Raw genomic sequence first — 21,279 nt, 5'->3', positions numbered from 1 at the left:
AAGGGCTGTGACGTGCCATCGCCAAGGACATGCATTTTTTTCAATTTGTTTTGTTGCCTGGCATGGGGTTTGGGTGCAGGGTTATAGTAAGTGGATGCTTCATTATGCCGGTTTAGCTTTTCCTGTGTGGTCCTGCTTAGCTATGTAGGGTGGTATGTATATTTGGTATTGGTAAGTAGCTTGCATACCATGGCAGGCAGGGCTTGGTGAGTCCCAGTCGGTGTGCAGATGGTAGTGTTTGGGTTCCTTACTGCTGTTGTACCCACGTAATGGTTGTCATTGGGGTCCATACTGTACACCGTTAGTCCCAGTGAGTGATTGTGATGTGTAAGCCATATGTGCTGTTGGTTGTGACTGACCCTGTGCTCTCTTTCTTTCTCCCCCACACTCTCTCCTTTTCTCATCCTGTCCTTGTGTGAAGTAGCATTATCTGGCTAAGGAGCAGGGGCACCAGCAAGTGGGGGAGCTGCAGCCCACGGGACCCAGAAGGCAGAGAACACAGACACCGAGGGGACCAGTGGGTTGGAGGGTGAGGGGAGCATCATGGGAGAGACTGAAGCGACGACTACAAACTGATTCCTCCTCCGATGGAAGCTCCCTGGTGATGGCGGACCCCCCTCTGGGACCCCTCTCTGGGACCCACCCCCCCCCCCCCACCTACAAGTACTTCCCCCAGCCCCCAGCACCGCCCTCCCAGTAGCCCCCATCCCAGTCCAGTAGCCCCCATCCCAGTTGGCCTTGCCCACTCACCCAGGAGGGTGGGCGTCTTCTTTGCCCCAGTCAGCCCTGCTGCCCTCAGTGAGGAGGCTATTGACCTCCTAAGATCCATCCCTGTAGGGCATTCAACCATAGTGAATGCCATCCAGGGGCTGGCATCCTAGATGCAGCAATGCAATGCCTACCTGGAGGGCATGCATGGTCGCTTGGCTGCCCTACAGAGATAATTTTAGGGTCTGGCCTCCTCTCTGATGGCAGCCAGTGTCCCTTGTCCTTCCGCTCCCCCCCCCCCCCCCTTTTCAACTACCTGTTCACAGTCCCAAAGCCCTCTCTCCTAACCCATCACACGCAACAATCAGACTAGCATGCGCCCAAACTCACACACCAAACTTCACAAGTGCGGGGAGGGAGCCACACACACACACATATATATATATATATATATATATATATATATATATATATCAGCCACTGCCTCTACTGTGGCACCTTCCCTCACAGCCACATCACTCACACCTGCATGCACTGCATCCTCAGTCACAGAGGTATCCTGGGAGCAGCCCATTTAGATTGCAAAAACGACTGTGTTCAAAGTCCCCCAGTAACTTTTTATTGCCACCTTTGTTTGCCTTCCCCAGTTGTTTATTTCCTGTGGCAGTACCGCTAGTGGGTAATTGAAACAACAGTCGAGGACAACTCGATGGACAAACATATACATATTGAAGTCACCAGTTAAGATGAAATCAGAGCATCATTCCTTTGTCAGTAGTCTGGGTAGTTCTTCTCCCATCTGGCTACCCCCCTCCATTGCCTCATCTTGTGGATGCAAATACAAATTTACTAAAACCAGATGGGAATCTGTAACGATACCATGGGGCGTCAGTCTTAAGACTTGCATCGCATTAGTCATTCCTAGTTTAGTGTCCAGCTCCTTGATTGCTTTGATACTCCCTAGGGAGCCATAGACTGCAAGACCTCCTTTAAGATGACCAAAACTGGCACATTTAGTGGCTGGAAGATTAAGCGATTTGAATTCCTGTAAGTGAAATAGTTGGTCTAACCAGGTCTCTTGGAGGAGTACGAGGTCGAACGACAGTAGATATAACAGCAATTGTACAATCCATTAATGTTCCAAGGATACAGGCTGATGCTGTTTTTGCCTGTTGGTGTTAAGTCAAGGAGTGTGTGATTGCTCGTTTATTTTGCTCGCTGAAGGATCCCAAATGACTGCTGCAGAACCGCAACGCATGCCATGGATACCAGCAGACTTGACTATGGCAACACCCTCTTCGCTGGTACCACCCAGAAAAACCTTAAGAAACTACAGCACATCCAAAATGCCACTGCCAGACTCATCCTGGACGTTCCCTGCCACGAACACATCACCTAAGAGACCTCCACTGTCTTCCTGTCAAAAAAAGAATCAACTTCAAACTCCTCGTCCACGCATACAAGGCCCTCTATGACCTAGGACCCACCTACCTCAACCACTGCATCACCTTCTACTCCCCCACCTGACCTTTCCGCTCAACAGGCACTAGTCACCTTATCCCACATATGGAAGACCTCAACTGGAGGAAGATCCTTTGCCTAACTTGCAGCAAAGAGCTGGAACACCCTCCACCTCAGGCAGTCACCATGGTTACCTCAATTCCGAAAGGACCTTAAAACCTGGTCCTTTAACAGAAGCACAGAGGACAAACCCCCTCAGCACCTTGAGACGCTTACAGGTGAGTAGTTGCGCTCAAAAACTCTGATTTGATTTGCCTAGCTAGCCCCAATCTTAAATTCCAGAGGTACTGGATATACATGGGCTGGCCCCCTTAGCGTCAATATTTCCTTTTGAACTGGTGATGTACTCCGTGCATCCCCAAGTTCAGAGAATGTCCATGCCTTGATTTTCTTATGGTGGAGTTTTGGATGATTCTTTCCCCTTACTATCAGGGGTTCTGAATATACTGGCTTTTGACAAGGTTCTATTTTAATTCCCCAAATGCTTAGTTGTCCTTACTCTTCCATAACCCTCGTGGCTATTGTTGCTGACGCTCAGGTCGCTATAGTTGCCTTCCTCCCCAAGTGATTCCTGTGTTCCATAAACACTATGGTACTCAGGTCACTTGATCTGAAGTCCTCCAACCTATTGGAGGGTAGCAGTTGTAGGATATCCCCCCCCCCCCCCGTTTAGCACATCCTCCCCGCCTTTTCATTTATATTCTGGTAAAAACAGGGTAGTGATTGTTTCTTGTTGCACCTGCAAGTTTCCAGACGTTATCCCATTGGCACTCAAGGTCCCACGACACGAGTTTTCTGCGAGTATCTGCGTGGCTTCTATATTTCCCCCCCCCCCCCCCCCACCCCCCCAATCAATGCCAAGTTCTCGTTGTGGGATCTCTCTACCGTTTGGGTGTCAGGTACAGCTTGCACTTGTTCCGTGTACTCTCCTTGGTTCATTGATTCCCTCATCAATTGATGCTCTACCTCTGGATGGAGCGCCGATGTACGTGCCCGAGACGGGGGACTTATCACTCCTTGCTCCTGCCAGATGACTTCCGGTGGTTGCAGACTTGGGGCCAGCTTGGAAGTATGTTGAAATGTCCATTTTCCTTTTCCTTTCACCTGTTTCCAGCTTTGCTTTGACGCAAGTGAAAAAGTAGACCAATCCCCCATCCTCTTGCTCTGTCTTGGCTCTCTTACATTCTTGTGTTCCTCAACCATGAGGACAACCTGGCCTCGGGGCAGTTGATCACTGCATCTCGCTACTATCTGTGCATTCAGATTTTGAGTTGGTTTGCCTACATTGACAGGTCTTTTTCCTTGAAGCTCTGTGACTGCTTGATCTATTACTGCCGTCAATCCCAGCATGTCTTGCTGCACCGCCATTGCAGATTTATTTGCTTTCTTTATATCTGACATGAGCTCTCCCATTGCCAATGGTAGTGTTGATAATTTCTCTACAGTTGCGATGCAGGTGCAACCTGCTTGTGAGAGCTGCATCTCAGATTATGCACGCCTGATCAGTTAACTAAGATCGGCAAGCTTTGCATCAATATTTGAAACAAATGGAGAGTGAGTTCAGCAGTAAAAGTTGGCTATCCATTTTAACTGCTCGATACTGCGTTGCATTGACTGACTGCTACATAGTACTTAATAGTGATGTCCAGATGCTGTCTTTCCATTCTGCTTTTCCTGGTTGGTATTATTTTTGGTCATCTTATTGCTTCCCTCCTGGAGGCCATCTAACGTACACATAGCTGCAAGCTCTTCGCATTCCTGTGTTGCTAGATATGTTAGGTCACAGTTTGTAACCCTAGTTTTTGGCAATTGGCAATCGAAGGCAATGTCATATGTGCTATTAAGTGTGTTGAGTCTTTGGGATCGAGATGCAGATCTGTAAGGATCGACAGCTAGACTTATTAAAAGCTTGATTCTCTTATGACTGTAATGCAGTTTTTGATGTTAGCGCTGTCCTTATGCCAGCTGGTTCCGTGATGGTTTGCTCGATTACAGTTGAGGCTAGCACAATCTCCCTTGTGCAGGACATGGCAGTACAGGGATCTGCCTGCCCCCACTTGCCGATTTTAGTGCCTGATGTGCCAGTGTTGTCTGTTGCACACAGGATTGATCTAGGCCCCACTCCCTCCGGCAATGGGACATTCTAAGAACCGATGCTTCCAAGCACATTAGTGCAGCAGTTATTGATTCCACTCCCTTGGCTGCTACCAAACCTGGGTGAGAGCCATTCCTGTGGTCTTCTCCTCGCTACTCCACTTGGCAACTGAGATCTCCAGATCAGTTGCCTCTCCATGCCTTACAGGCTCATCTTGGCCAAACTGATCATCGTCACCCAATGCTTCTGTTTCTGGTTCTAATGCCATGCCTGCTGCCCCTTCCTTCTTGTGTGCTAGCTTCTCCTGTGCAGCCTTAGACTGCTCTACTATTTCTGGCTGCTGTGGTGAGGGGAAGACAGTTTATCCTGTTGTTACTTAATCAGAACACTAACCCATAGTCTTTGATTAAAGGAGAACTTTGTGCAGATATTAGCCTAATGACCTGAGGTAGAAGGATGTTGCTCGCCCACCAAGCTGCAGTGAGGCGTGTGAGCCTTCCTCCATATAAGCTCTACTTCTACATTTCCTGTCACCTTCCTTGGTCATTGTTTTGCAGTTCTTTTGGTATCTGATTTAGTTGAGCTCACCTGCCTCTCTCCCGAAACTCATCTTAGGTAGTTGAACTCAAGCTGGGTTTTTAAAATTCTTTCTCTTCTTCTTGTCCCGGTTGTCTTCAAAGGCCCCTCCTTGCCTACTGTCCTTCTTCCACTTTTCCATGTGCCACCGCTCGCGCTTTTCCTGGGCAAAGCAGACAGGGAGCAGCAGGTCAAAATCGCAGCAGTGGACCTAATGACCTCTGCGCAGGACCCGACTGAGCTGGAAGCGTGGCAAATTGTGCTGCAGGTCATCCTGGCGCCACCTCACCTCCCCTGCAAAGCTTCAGGGGAGGGGGACGAGCATGCTGTGCCGAGGAGGAAGCTCTAGTTCTGGTGTTCCAGCAATCAAACGACTTAGCATTTGGAGTTTTAAGTTCCAAGCTTGACCCTACTCTCAGCTTGATCACTGGGGACAGTCAGCTCAGGAAGCTAAGAAAGACTAAAGGGCAGTCGGCTGTACCAAGAAAGAGGTGAGGTGAGGTGAGGTGAGGTGAGGTGAGGTGAGGTCCTGTGTGCTCACCTCACAGTTGCTGCTCTTACCTCTCAGCCTCCGCAGCCTCTTCAGCTTCAGGCCTTGCCCTTCCACTCTGACCCCTTTGCTCTTCGCCTGCTGTTCACACACCAACGGCTAGAAAGGTAGTGGACTGGTGAGTTAGCAGCCAGCTTGCAGCAGTTTACAGATGGGTCAGTTTCAATGCCCTGGATCCCCAGCTGGGGCCAGAGCTGGGCCGAGCGGTCGACCTTTGCAGGTAGGGTTGGAGGGGAGTCACCGGGAGGGTCCAAGGATCACTGGTCAGAAGCAAAGCGGAGCTGATCCAAATCTCTCCATCCTACTTCCAGCAGCAGCTTCAGCAACGTCCGCAACGTCAGACAATTACTAAACGTAGACAGAAAAGGTCACAGTACCCCTGCTCTCCAAGTACTTCCCTGTTTTATGGTAGTAATTAAAATTTCCTTTAAAGTTCCCTGCACTGCACAGTGGATGATCTATGATTTGGGGGAACCTGCCCTACTCGGTGGACAAAAGTTTTCAGTTTTCTTCCTGATTGGCTATGATCTTCTGTCCTAGGTTTCACATCTGCCCTAAGCAGTTGAACTTCTCATGAATATTTATGAGCTAGGTGCTCTTCAGATCATGCTTGTGCAAAGAGGCTACTGGTAAATCTGGTGTGCAGTTTTGCAAGGATTGTAAATGAATCTTGAACAGTCCAAACTCAGGTATCTCAAGACCAGCAGCTCTGACAGGAAAGCCTCAGAGGTCCTAGGAGGGTTGGGATTGCTGCCTTCCCATCACATCAGGGGCCTAGGCCAGTACTCCATACTACCTACCTATACAACAACAGCAGGACCTGGACCACAAAGACACTAAAACCACATTCTCACAACACAGAGACCCAAGCACAATCCTACACAACCTACTAACACATTCTCCTGTAGCCCATGCTCATTACCTATCACGTTTGACACTCTTCATCCCAGAAATCTGGTTCATCTCTGCTTCCTTGCACCTCCTGTTCCCACAGGCTACAGTATTGAATATGTGGCCCACACACATAATAAAAGTAAGAGGCCTCACAGTCCTCCTGGTTCTGGTTCCAGGCAAGCAAGCATCCCTCAAGTCCATGGAGCTCTTCACATGCCATCCCACATTCTATGCAACTCAGTTCCCAACCTTTCTTCTCATCTACAACTTCGAAGACCAGTTCTCTGACCTCTTCACCATCTCATCCATCCCAAATGCTGACATTTCACTCCTGGAAGACTTCAACCACCCAGACGTTGGTAGTTAAAAACAAACACAAAATACCCACTCAAACACACAAGACAAACGCTTTTCAACCTTATCGACACACTTGACATGGTACAGCATGTCACCCAACCAACAAATTTCAACACCTACATCCTCATCTTCCCGATATCACCAATCATTTAATGCAAACCATCCATACCCTTGGACTGGACTGACCAACATCCACGTCTTCCAGCTCAGTGTACAACCCAACCAACATATCGAGATTAACCCAAAGGAAAACATCAAACCTCCATCGAAAACCTAAAGCTCAACCTCAAACCCACCTTCCAAACTCCAGCCTTCAACAAACATGGAGTGCAAGCCAAAACCTTTAGCATCCTGCTATTCTGAAGACCTCACTCACAGCAAACTCTCCACCAACAGACAAGAAAGAAAAACAGTATCCCCTACTGAGTCATGCTACTGAAGTCCCTCCATGCAACATGCAGACTACTCTTCACATAAACCAAAGCTAAGTATTATACCATCACCATAAATGAAGCTGCAGAGAGAACGCTTTAAAACAGTAATCAAGCACTGCATCAACTCTTGACTGGCCCATCTATGCCATACTCTACAGACAAATGTACTGCCATCAAACTCTTCAGTTGAGAAAAAAAAAATAACAAAAAAAAAGAATTCAGAATTTCAAACAGAACATTATCAACGCCAAACGTTCTTCTTCTCTTAGTCCCAATACTTCTTAAAGCATCCCGCAATGGTCATCCTTCAAAGCCCCATCTCTCATAAAGCTGGTCGACATCCAACTCCCTCTTCTTATCACCCCTACTCACTATTTCACTTCCTACCTCAATCAAGGCACATTACCTGCAGCTGTCAAGACAGTTCAGAGCCTCCCATTCCTGAAGAACCTCTCCCGACCCGGATGACCTCACAAGCTACTAGTCCATTTTGCACCTGTATCCGTCATCACTAAGGCCATCAGAAAAGCAGTCAATGCCTAACTTCAAGACCACATCAACGACAATCTTGTAACAATCTGGCTAGCGATCACACAGCATGGGAGCTACCTTACACAACGTAGACAATGCCTGTCTGATAAAGATGTTGCTGGAACCCTCAGCCACCTTCAACACTGTTGACAATCCCCCTCCCCTTACCCACATGCAGATGTCTCAAGTTGCATTCACTGGAAATTTTCTTCACTAGCTCTCCTACCTCTCCAACCAACATCAGTTTGTTCACATAGGCAGCTGTAAGTCCAGAAGGCCTCGGTCACGGATACAGTCCCACATTGTAGCATCTTGTTTCACATCATCTTCAATATTCCCTTGGAGCCCCATGATGATCTACTCACTGACATTAGCATAAAAATTTACCTACATACTGACTACATCCAAAACTACATGATACCCCCTTCTTACTGGACACCCAATGCCTCAAACACTAACTGCACCTAATACAGACGGAGATATGCAGCTTCTACTTGAAGCTCAACCCCCACTAGGACAGGATGGTGGTCATCTGCCAAGAGCAACAAGCAACAATGGTTCAAACCTGGCTCATGACATGAAACGTAAAGGCTTTGGATCCCAAATTTCACCAAATACCAAGTTGTTTGGATTGACCCTCAAAGTTGTCACCATCAAGAAACACCTTTCCGCTAATGAAAAAGAACTGCTCCTCCTAGAAAGGCACTTTAGACATGCTGTCGAGTCTACATACTCTTGAACCTGGATGGTGACAACACTCTTCTCCATTGTCTCACAGATTCCACAAAGGCAAAGGACATGCTACATGAAAAAAATAGGATCACATCGCCTCCACCCTGATGAAACTCAACAGGCCCACCTGGTCAGCCATCACCATCTTCATAACCAGCCTCATCAATTACAAAGCCATGGCGATTGGCATCCTTGCTTATCTGGCTGAAAAGCTCACCATATCCCGTGGCTGCCTGAACACTCACAGCCAGGATATAATCTGACTGAAGGTAAAGAAATGTAAGAAAAGAAAACACAAGAAAGCAGGCCTTCTCCATCGATGTAAACATGATCTGTAGCAACATCACAATATCCATCAAGGCTGAGACAACTTGCACCAACTTAGCAAAGAGCTAAAGAAACATCTATTCAAACAACATTACAATGCAATGCCGTAAAAATTCAGTTCTGCTCATACAACCCAGAAACCTCTGCTATCACTAATTGACTGTATTTTTGCTGTAACAGTGCACTGCACTCTACTGCCTTTTAACTTAGTTGGTGTTATACAATTACTACATATATTCGTGCATACAGACCTTCAAACCCGAAATGCATCTCAACAAACCCCGAAATTCGGATTTGTTTTTTCAACACTGCATGACAGACAAATCACGATTGTGTGCAATAATGCCATTGTTATTTACATGGGAAGATGGGTAAATAATTTGTAACGCTAGAACGAAAATAAGCACACACACACACAAAAAAAAAAGTTATTGTAGTACCTTTTTCTTGTGTCAGCATCTGCCAATTGCATTTTACATACAGTAACTGGATTAGATAAGGCAGGTTTCTTTTCTTAATGCAGCTGGAGGCATGTGTAAAAGAGGACTGAAATGCCATTTTTTATACAGTTTGTCCAACCTGAGGTTCCCATCTGTTGACAATGCCAACAAAACAGTGTGTGTAAAAGTGTGCAAGGAGAACTAGACAGTCGCTCACCTAATGTTACGTTTTGTGGCTTTTCTTACGATAAGAAAGCAGTCTTGGTGTTCCTAAGAGTTGACAGCTGGCCTAGTTGTGACTGATTTTGATACAATAAACGATGCACTCACTGGCCCAGTTCGGACATGAAAATAGCACAGTCCTTTCATGTTAGCGCAAATACAGAGTCTGTTTTATTTAAGTAAAGTTTTAATCTGAACAATAATGTAAAAGATACCTCTAGATTTATTACCCTTATTACTTGGCATTGTACATAATATGCCGTTATTTCGGTACTCTAGGGGGAATGATTTTAACTAAGTTTGCATCGTAGACAAACGTTGAGTCAGTTTTGTGAAGGAGTGTGGCCTGGAGTTTGGGCATTTAAACTGCAAGGGTTTTTTTGTGCATGAGACCGCAGGACACCACCAAACTTCTCCTTGATATATATTAGTGCCCACTACCAGCACATACATGAAGCATGGAGGCTTGTGATGAAGGTCACTGCTATTTGTTTCTGCAGCGTGCAGTTGTCCATCACTCGACTTAAGGTGCTTGTTTTGTTTCAAGGCACCCTTTCATACTGAATGATCTCAGGCCATTCTATATCTAAATGGATATATGTAAATGATTGTTCCAGGGTGATGACAAATGCTACGAAGACAACAAACCTAGAGCTGTATTGTGCACATGTAAGTGTCAGGAGTGATGCTGACCATATTGTGTAGGAGGCTGTTTTAGCCGTGAGAGATGGAAGTGCCCCTTGTCATGCCTTTAAAGCACTTCTGATCTGGGGCTGGTGCATATTACGTTACACTTCAATTGCAACAGTTTGGCTAACCTGTGAACCTCTTACTACACATAAACAAAAATAGAAGGCCCAACCAGTTTCTCCATCCCAAGCAAAGTGTTATATGGATACAGTGAGTCTTGAGCAGGAAATAGAAAAAAGCAGAGAGGAAGAGAAAAATCAGAGCGAAGAAGAGATGTTTCTTCATTTGCCCTTTTACTTTATAATTTACGGTAAAATTCACCACTATGTCATTTAAATTTGCAACACAGCTTTTACAATACAAACAAAAACAATGAGAAATATGAGAGGCGTGAAAATCTGCAACTTACCTTTGTGCTCATGTGATGAAATTTCTGAATGAGATTCGACAAATGCCCAGAATTTTTCTTCTCCTTCTTCAGCTAAAAACTCACTAACACAAAGAATAAACACCACAATATCATTATCTAATGAGTCATGAAACAAAGCAGAATATATTGCAATAGCCCAGAGAGACGTATGAATGTTCATACTGGGTTTGACTTATATCTATTTTATAAGACGTATTATATATCTTGAGTATCTCAGAGGTTTTGCAACGTACTTTAGATAAACACAAAGGTCATATGCAAGTGTTTGCCTAATATAGCAGTACAAACTGACATTTCATAAGGTTTGTGAAGAAAAAGAAAATTACACATGGAAAACTGGACAGAGGGGAGAAGATAACAATAGACCAGACAGGTCAAGTTAGGGGTGCCAGGAGAAAAGGAAGAATTTAGTGCCTTTCTGAAGGACACAAGCACGAGGCAGTGTCAGATGCACTCTAGATAAAGACATTAGAGCAGAAGTTGTATTTTCATCATGTCTATAATGCAGTTGATATCAGGAAGATAGAACATTTCAGTTAGCTAGTTTATTTTAAGGTTATAAGCGGGCCTGTAAAGATAAAACGCAATTTGAATTTGAGATGCTGAAGCAGGGGGTGTAGCTTTAGGGGGGTGTTTGGGTTGTTACACCCCCCTTACAAATGTATTTTGTGATAAAAAAAAGTTTGGTGCAGTTGTTTTCAGTCAGGTATCTCAAGGTGTCCAAAAATGTTGGTTATTTCACAAAATAATGTATTTTCTCTCACATAGTACAATCAATCACAAGGTTGTACAGCACGCTACTCACCCATAGGGTCTCAAGTCGCTGAGGAGAGACCTCAGAGATCAGTCAAAGAGCCATGTCTTGAGGTCCTTCCTGAACAGAGGCAGTGATGGCAACTGTCTGAGGTACGGTAGTAAGGATTTCCAGCCTTTTGCTGACAGGTATGAAAAAGATCTTCCTCCAGCTGAGGACCTCCTTATTCGGGGTACGTTGGCGAGTGACTGTTGGGACGAGCAGAGGGATCTGGGAGGGGAGTACCAGTAGATGCTGTTGTTGAAGTAAGAGGGCTCTGTAGGGTGTACGAGGAGTTTGAAGGTGATCCTCTTCTTGACGGTGAGCCAAGTGGAGGTTCTTCAGGTTTTCTGTGATGTTTTATCGGCGCGGGATGTCTAGGACGAGTCTGGCAGCAGCATTCTGAATCTGTAGCGGCTTGCTCAGGTTCTTCTTGGAGGTTCCAGCATAGAGGGCGCTGCCGTAGTCAAGTCTGCTTGTGATAAGGGCGTGTGTCACGGTTTTCTGGCAGTCGGTTTGTATCCATCTGAAGATCTTTCATAGAAGTTGGAGGGTGTGGAAGTAATTGGAAGTGTCAGAGATGACCTGCCTGGTCATGGTGAAATCTGAGTCGAGGTTGCATGTGTGGTCTGTAGGGGTGGGGGGGTGGCCGAGGGTTGAGGACCACCAGGAGTCGTCCCAGGCTGACGATGAGGGTACAAGGAAGAGGATCTCTGTTTTGGCCAAGTTCGCCTGGAGACAGCTTTCCCTCATCCAGGTTGCTACTACTTTTATTCAGTCTCTGAAATTCCCGTAGGTACTCTGACCGATCTGCATTTCTTTCCCTTTCTGCTGCCTCTTATGGGTCCTACTGGTCGTATTTTAACATTATGTCCTAGCGTGATTGATCAAAAGTGTAGCTTGATCATTAAGAATGCTTATGTTTGTGAGGGGGGGGGGGAATAAGGGGAAGTTCTGGTGATCAGGTGTCCTGGATTTGCCTAGAAAGTACCGGTTTTTCACCAGCTCTCTGTAGGAGGCTGGCCTGGCTTGTAGTGGGTACCAGAGGTACTTACACCTTGTGCCAGGTCCATTTATCCCTTATTAGTGCAGAAGAGGTGTTTCTAGCAGCTTAGGCTGATAGAAGGAAGCTATGGCAAAGCAGCTTAGGCTGAACTAGGAGACATGTAAAGCTCCTACTACACCACTGGTGTCATATGCACAATATCATAAGAAAACACAATACACAGAAGTACTAAAAATAAAGGTACTTTATTTTTATGACAATATGCCAAAAGTATCTCAGTGAGTACCCTCAGTATGAGGATAAGTTATATACACAAGACATATGTACACAAACCAACATTATGCAGGTAATAGCAAGAAAAGTAATGCAAGCAGTGTAAAGTTACAGTAGATTGCAATAGGAGCATATAGGTATAGGGGCAACACAAACCATATACTCCAAAAGTGGAATGAGAACCACGAATGGACCCCAAACCTAGGTGAGCTTGTAGAGGGTCGCTGGGACTGTAAGAAAACAGTGAGGGTTAGAAAAATTGCCCACCCCAAGACCCTGAAAGGTAGGTGTAAAGTGCACCTACTACCCCAAGAGAGCACAGAAGTCGTGATAGGGGGATTCTGCAGCAGGAACAAACACCAGCAATGCAACAACAGTGGATTTCCGGACCCGAGTACCTGTAAGACAAGGGGACCAAGTCCAATAGTCGCGACAGTGTCGAGAGTGGGCAGGAGCCCAGGAAATGCCAGCTGAGGGTGCAAGGAAGCTGCCACCTGTTGGAAGAAGCTTGGAGTTCTGCAAGAAAGAAGAGGACTAAGAACTTTTTCTTTGGAGGATGGATGTCCCACGTCGCGATGAAGCTTGCAGAGGTGTTCCCACGCAGAAAGGCCGCAAACAAGCCTTGCTAGCTGCAAAGGTCGAAGTTAGGGTTTTTGGGTGCTGCTGTGGCCCAGGAGGGACCAAGATGTCGCCACTTGGAGGAGGAGACAGAGGGGGCGCCCAGCAATGTAGTGAGCCCTCACAGAAGCAGGGAGCCCTCACAGAAGCAGGGAGCACCCACAAAAGTACCTGAACAGGCACTTAAAAGAAAAGTGAACAGGAGTCCACCCAAAGTAACAAAAGGGAGTCCCACGACGCCGGAGGACAACTCAGAAGGTTGTGCACTGCAGGAAGGAGTGTAGGGGACCCAGGCTTGGCTGTGCACAAAGGAAATCCTGGAAGAGTGCACAGGAGCCGGAGCAGCTGCAAATCATGCGGTATCCAGCAATGCAGTCTAGCGTGGGGAGGCAAGGACTTACCTCCACCAAACTTGGACTGAAGACTCACTGGACTGTGGGAGTCACTTGGACAGAGTTGCTAAGTTCCAGGGACCTCGCTCGTCGTGCTGAGAGGGGACCCAGAGGACCAGTGATGCAGTCTTTTGGTGCCTGCGGTTGCAGGGGGAAGATTCCGTCGACCCACGGGAGATTTCTTCAGAGCTCCTGGTGCAGAGAGGAGGCAGGCTACCCCCCAGAGCATGCACCACCTTGAAACAGTCGAGAAAGCCGGCAGGATGAAGCGATACAAGGTTGCTAGTAGTCGTCTTGCTACTTTGTTTCGGTTTTGCAGGCGGCCTGAGCAGTCAGCTGTCGATCCTTTGGCAGAAGGTGAAGAGGGAAATGCAGAGGAACTCTGGTGAGCTCTTGCATTCGTTATCCGGTGAGATCCCCAAAGCAGAGACCCTAAATAGCCAGAAAAGGAGGTTTGGTTACCTAGGAAGGAGGATTGGTTACCAAGAGAGGTAAGAGCCTATCAGAAGGAGCCTCTGACGTCACCTGCTGGCACTGGCCACTCAGAGCCGTCCAGTGTGCCACAAACACCTCTGTTTCCAAGATGGCAGAGGTCTGGGACACACTGGAGGAGCTCTGGGTACCTCCCCAGGGAGGTGCAGGTCAGGGGAGTGGTCACTCCCCTTTCCTTTGTCCAGTTTCGCGCCAGAGCAGGGCTGGGGGATCCCTAAACCGGTGTAGACTGGCTTATGCAGAGATGGGCACCATCTGTGCCCATCAAAGCATTTCCAGAGGCTGGGGAAGGCTACTCCTCCCTAGCCTTCACACGTATTTCCAAAGGGAGAGGGTGTTACACCCTCTCAGACGAAATCCTTTGTTCTGCCTTCCTGGGCCAGCGCTGCCTGGACCCCAGGAGGGCAGAAACCTCTCTGAGGGGTTGGCAGCAGCAGCAGCTGCAGTGGAGACCCTTAAAAGGCAGTTTGGCAGTACCCGGGTTCTGTGCCAGAGACCCGGGGGATCATGAGATTGTCCCCCCAATGCCAGAATGGCATTGGGGTGACAATTCCATGATCTTAGACATGTTACATGGCCATGTTCGGAGTTACCATTGTGACGGTGTACATAGGTAGTGACCTATGTACAGTGCACACGTGTAATGGTGTCCCCGCACTCACAAAGTCCGGGGAATTTGCCCTGAACGATGTGGGGGCAACTTGGCTAGTGCCAGGGTGCCCACACACTAAGTAACTTTGCACCCAACCTTCACTAGGTGAAGCTTAGACATATAGGTGACTTATAAGTTACTTATGTGCAGTGGTAAATGGCTGTGAAATAACGTGGACGTTATTTCATGCAGGCGGCAGTGGCAGGCCTGTGTAAGAATTGTCAGAGCTCCCTATGGGTGGCAAAAGAAATGCTGCAGCCCATATGGATCTCCTGGAACCCCAATACCCTGGGTCTCTGTCTCTGGGGAAACATTAGATAACGAATGCAAGAGCTCAGCCGAGTTTATTTTTAGTAACTCTGAGTATTCTCATGATATTGTGCTATATGATATAAGTGGTATAGTAGGAGCTTTGAATGTCTCCTAGTTCAGCCTAAGCTCCTTTGCCATAGCTACCTTCTATTAGCCTAAGCTGCTAGAAACACCTCTATTCTACAAATAAGGGATAACTGGACCTGGCACAGTGTCTAAGTACCACAAAGTACCCATTATAAGCCAGGCCAGCCTCCTACAGGCCTCCACTTCTAGGGACAGCCAAGTAGAAGATGGTGGCTGTGCCTTCCAAGAAATATGAAGAAATGGGCTCCTGCAGCTGGGGACATACTGTTGTGATGAAGAAAAATACTACTTCATGTGAAGAGGACTAAACTGACCAGATGAAGCAGCATTCTTTCCCTCTGGAGTTAATTTGGGGGTACAAGATTAGCTGTGTTTTGGAGTACCGGGTTTGTTCCTATATCCAAGGTCACACAATTCTGCTTGCCTTTTGCATGTGTAAGTGGCCTTGAGTTGGCAGAGCCCCATTACTTTGTCTAACATTTGTGATTTATTTTCCCTGAGAACTTGTTTGACTGGCGCTGCTCTGTGTAGGCCACCCTAACAAAGTAAGCCTTTCAAGAACACACCTGCACTGATGGGGGGTAGTGACTCCTACCACCTTCCATCATTTACTGTAGATCTAGCCCCAAACATCTGGGTCAGGTCTGGATAGTGAAGATGCCAAGAATGAAAAAGAGCAGGATTGACAGACGGTGGGAAAGCTCTCTTAGATTGCCTCTATAGGAAGATGGATAACTTTGAGACCAAGGTCAACCCTGTGGAGAGAAGGTTGAAGGCCTCGGTGACTAGGTAGGTGGAGTGGAAGCTCCCACATCTTCATAGAAGCCCTTGTATTTCAGAGAGAACAAACGGGAACCAAATTATGCATTTGCAGACTTTCAACAATGTGTGGCTTTATCTATTACGAACAAGGAAGACCACCTAGAGAGGTTAGAGCAGGGATCTCCAACCTTTTCTGTAGGGAGAGCTACTTTTGATCAGGGAAAATCATCATGAGCTACTGAAGGCTAAGCAACTTGTGTATAGTTACCAAACGCCCCCAGGTCCAGCTTGATTGACTTTAAGCCTAGTGTCCATAGAGCCTGAGACCATGGTTTGAGCAAAATACTTTGACTTAGGGGCACTATGACAGGGCTGCCATGTGTGTCATTGAGAGCGTGGTCTTAGGGGATGTTTGAACATGTGTACATTTCAATGGGATGTGTGTGAGTGTACAGGTGATTGAGAGACTGTTGTATGCATTTGTTGCACAGGACAGACCTTTTGCCATATGTGGCACCGTCACATGTGTAGCATAAACATACAATCCGCTTTTTTTTTTGAGAAATTTAAAGTGCAGAAAACTGTTCTGCAAAAATGTTCAGAATATGAAACAATTTTCAGTACTTTATATTACTCCCACTTAAAATAATGGCTGTATTTTTCAACTTATAAATATGGCACTACGTTGAGAAAATTAAAGTGAAGAGTTAACTTGGTTTATATGGATTCCACAAATCTCATTTATTTTTTCTCCCATTTACAAGTGCACATTTACGAACACCAGGCATCTTGCTCCCAGTGGCCTACAGAAATGGTGCCATATTTATAACTGAAAAGTACATTTCTTTAAATCGGAGGAATTTTAAATGAAGAAATATGCCTATAAAACATTAAGCTGTAATTGGCTTAATTAAAATTGGAGAAAGACATTAAGACTTAATGTTGCATAGAAAAAGCAGTTTTTGCTTTAATTTTATGACAGGACCGGAGGCTCGATTATACTTAATCTTTCTTTATTCAAACTCAGAGCAGCAAAATAAAAGAACTACAAATCCCATGAATCCATTTCAAAGGTCATATAACATCTGACCCAAACAGTCCAATCACAGTGTTCTCCACCTTATAACATCATAGGACATTCCCATCTTGTCCTCTTTCTTTGCTGCTCACGGTAGCTTCAGTCAAGCGCTCCAATTTCTTATTATACAACCCTGAGATTTTTTGTGGCAGTGCTATTGTCGTGGTGCGCTACACATTGGTGCGCGCTTCTGGTGTCGGGACGGTTTGCGCGGCATCCTCGGGTTGGTTTTGCCACTGCAAGGTACACAGTGTGCCAGTTAATCAGACTCTGACTGACCGAGGTTCGACTGGTCGGGTCTCGAGAGGCGAGGCAGCTATTTTGTAGTCGTGAGAGCGTGTCTTTCGGATCCTGTCAAACAGACACAGAGCGTTTCTGCAGCTGAGCGTTTTAAGCGTTTTCGGTCCTAAAAAGTGTGGATTTTTTTCAGATATTTGCCCCAAATAGGTTCCTCTGTAAGACTAATTTGAGGATAATCTTCAGCTCTGAGAGCATTTAGGTTTATAGGTTAGTAGGGTTTTTGGTACCTTGTGATTAGTGAGGCATAGTTAGAGAGTTCATATTTGGGCGTTTTTCTAATATTACTCAGACATGACCGAGGATCATGTTTATTTACACCGGGAGGAGGCTCATGACGGTGTGAATATGGACCCAGAGCTAGCTCTGATGATTGATTTGGCCACTTCCAAATCAGTGGGGACCGCAGTGTAATTGGCACTGCATAACTGGCAGAGTTCCACCACCAAGATCCCTAGTGGGTCAACAAGAAACTCACAACAGACGCATCGAACAGATACAGGTGACACCCCCTGTGGAAAGCAGGGCGATAACAAGCCCAAACGTATGTCGGACACATTTAACTTTTTGTCCCAGCTATTGCACTCGGCCTTGCACAATCTATGGGGAACAGGCTCCAAATCAGTAGTCCACTCAGGACCAAGGGGACTTAAATTCCACTTACTCTGATAGGGAGTCTAAACGAGCCACAAATTGGCACCAGTCTGATGGGACCAGGAAAAAGATGAAAACGGATCCCTCTCCAGGGGATAATGACTGGGATTTCTTAAAGGATTTATTTAATCCTGAGGATATCAGGCATCCACAATCTTCGGAAAAAGTTGCATTTTACTTGAAGCAGAGTCTTCGCCAGGGACTAGACAGAGGTTTGTAATAAATTGAGGGACGAATACCCAAGACCCTTCATTGAAGGTAAAGTGCCAGCAACCCCGAATTGGATACCACCATGGTGACCTTCATGGGCAGATTAGTTAAGGATCCAAAGAGAGGTATTGATAGATTCTGGCATTCCGGTCAGGATAAACAGTTAGACATTTCGGGACCCCTAACGAAAATAATGGAGAAGGTAGAGGACGCCAAAAAGACAGGTGCAGCAATAGACCCCGAGATTTTATCCGGATGGACTCAGCGGGCGATATGTGTCCTGGGAAACGCCAATTGTGGGATTTCGGCAGAAAGGAGACATTCACTTTTATTAGGCCTGGATCCCAAATTGGGTAAATTGGCTTCTGCGGAGGCTGGACAAGATGCTAAGGGAAATCTGTTTGGGGACACCTTTGTGAAGGACTTAGAGAAATTTGTGCATGCTTTCACAGCCCTAGATAAGGCCCAGGCGTCTTTGAAAAAGGTGTTTAACCCTCTGGTTTTTGCCAGGTCCAGATGAAGTAGGGGCCGCTCGTCCGGCTGTCTCCTGCCGCAAGGCATTAAGGGATATCAAGGTCCCTGGAGATCAGACTGGTCAGACCAAAGAGGAATCTCACAGTTCTTCCCCTCTAAGAACAAATTTCTAACAGGCCGCAGCAGTAAATCATTCTCAGGAAACCAATCCCATACAGGGGTAAGGATTCAGTCTTTTCAAAAACTTGTGTCGGGGGAGGTGTCAGGACGGCAGAGTGTCTAAACAAATGGAAATTAATATTGTGAGACTCATGGGTTCTGCAAACAGTACAGGGCTTCCATATCGAGTTTTGGGGTTCGTCCGTTCAAAGGATAAGGCCGACCCCTGTAGATTTTTCAAAGGATATATGTGCCCTTATAGATCAGGACATAGATGATCTGGTAAGCAAGGGGGCCATAGAAAGATCCTTTCTTCACCCAAGAGGTTTCTTGAGCAATATCAAAGTGGTAAGAATAAAGGACAAAGGAGTGAGATCGGTCATAAATTTGAAAGAATTCAATGGTTGTTTAGCGTACAGACATTTTAAGATGGAGGTAACTCACCTTCTAAGAGACTTGCAGAGACAAGGGGATTAGATGATCAGGGTAGATCTCAAAGACGCTTACCTGACAATTCCAATCTTTCCACTCCACCATGGTTCCTCCAAATTCTCTGGCGGGATTAGGTGTGGGAATTCAAAGTACTTCCCTTCAGTTTTCCTCCGCCCCATGGTGTTTTACCAAACTATTCAAGTCGATAGCAGCATGGTTTAGGATAAGGGGACATGAACTCATTTACCTGGATGACATCATTCTGATGGCGCAGTATCAGAGATTCCCATTACAACAGGCACAAACAACGATTTCCTCAATGGAAGATTTGGGGTTTGTGATCAATTAATCGAAGTCGGACCTGATTTCCAAACAGAGGATGACATTTCTGGAATTCGTGATAGATTTGGTCGAAGTGTCCCTGCAACTTCCAAGCCAGAAGTTAAAGAAGATCAAGCAGGAGTTGATGAATTTGATATCAGCAGATTTGGTCTCTGAGACAGCTGGCCCGCACGGTCGGTCTTCTATCATCTTTGATACAGGCAATCTTACCAGGACCCCTCCACTACAGGGCTCTTCATCGCCTGAAGCTCAGACATCTCCAGAAACGTCTTTCCTACGACGAGCAAGTTTCTCTAAAGGACGAAGTACGGACAGAAATGGGCTGGTGGTTAATGCACATGGAACGGACAAGCAATTTTTGGCTCATTTCTGGAGATAATCAAAGTTGGATGCCAGCTGCTGGAGAGTTAGGTGCGGGGAGATATCCACCAGCGGGAGACGGTCACAGGAGGAGCTAGATCTGCATCTCAGTTGCCTCCAGCTACTGGTGGGATTTTTGCAATCAAGAGTCTAGCAGGGAACAAGATGGCCATTTTGTTGAAGATGGACAATGTATCAGCCGTACAGTTTATAAACAAGTTGAAGGGAATGAGATCCAAAACTAGCGGAAATAGCCAAGGATTTTTGGCACTACAGTCTGGAGAAGAGGTTTGCGGTAAAGGTAGTTCATCTACCGGGAACAGCCAACGATATAGCAGACTGTAATTTGTGATATCTGTAGGATTCCAGCTACCAGAGGCTGGACACTCAGGTGTTCCAAACTCTTTGTCAGAGATCGGGGAAGCCTCACATGGATCTATTTTCTTCACGGCTGAACACGCAGCTTCCACATTTGTATAGCTGGAGACTAGATTTGGATCCAGCTCAAGTAGATGCCTTTTTAAAGGAGTGGGGAATGGATACCCAATTACAGCTTTCTCCCGTTCATTATGTTGTCCAGGGTTGCAACACAGTTCAGGAGGCAACAGGCAGAGCTTATACTGGTGACTGATGGCTTGGAGAATATCAGGCTCTGCTGCCAGGTGCCAGGCCTTCCAGACACAGCTTCAACCTACATGGGACAAGCATGGGCAGCAGGAAACCACAAACTATACAGATCTGCTTGGTCTACCTGACACGGTTGCTGTTTGGAAAGGGATGTTGATCCCATGGTAGCTGACATTGTATACGTATTGAATTTTCTGGCTCAATTAGCAGACACAGGTAAGGCTTTTTCAACGGTTAACTCGTTTAGGTCTGCAATTTGTGCAGGGCCTTTGCCGGTGGTAGGCAAACTGGTGGGATCCCATGCTTTGGTATGTTCACTTATAAAGAGCATTAGATTCTCTAACCCTCCACAACCTAAATATACAATCACTTAGGAAGTGAACTAGGTTTTGAACCTTTTTAATGGAGTGGCCAGATAATGCGGCTCTCTCCAATAAACAACTTTTTGCCAAATTGACAATGTTATTGTGCCTCATCTCTTGTAACATGATGTCGGATGTCAGGGCCCTAGATCTGAATGGGCACTCCTTTTCACCAGAGGGCGTATTTTTCATAATTTCGACAAGAACAAAATCCAATACCAGGTCGATATCTTATCCAGAAGTTCCTGATAGGCCCAGATTGTGTGTGGTGAATTGTTTGAAAGAGTTTCTGCAGATCTTAGACCAGCATGGACATCCCAATTATTGATTTCTTTTACTAAACCACACAAACTAGTTTCGTCTTACACCATGGCTAGGTGGATTTGTTGG

At 46.2% G+C, this 21,279-nt stretch overlaps 1 protein-coding gene across 3 annotated transcripts in view; it reads right to left on the bottom strand.

The window, feature by feature from the left end:
- The window catches only part of UGGT1 (UDP-glucose glycoprotein glucosyltransferase 1), a 1,185,714-nt gene that overhangs the window by 1,156,277 nt on the left and 8,158 nt on the right, over positions 1-21,279 (bottom strand). For all 3 annotated transcript variants that reach the window (XM_069213734.1, XM_069213736.1, XM_069213735.1), the window contains exon 3: positions 10,487-10,569. In XM_069213734.1, coding sequence (XP_069069835.1) covers positions 10,487-10,569 — 83 coding nt within the window. The remainder of the gene's footprint in view (positions 1-10,486; positions 10,570-21,279) is intronic.

Source organism: Pleurodeles waltl, chromosome 11 (assembly GCF_031143425.1).
Source record: "Pleurodeles waltl isolate 20211129_DDA chromosome 11, aPleWal1.hap1.20221129, whole genome shotgun sequence".
NCBI lineage: Eukaryota > Metazoa > Chordata > Amphibia > Caudata > Salamandridae > Pleurodeles > Pleurodeles waltl.
This window is presented reverse-complemented; position numbering and strand designations above follow the sequence as displayed.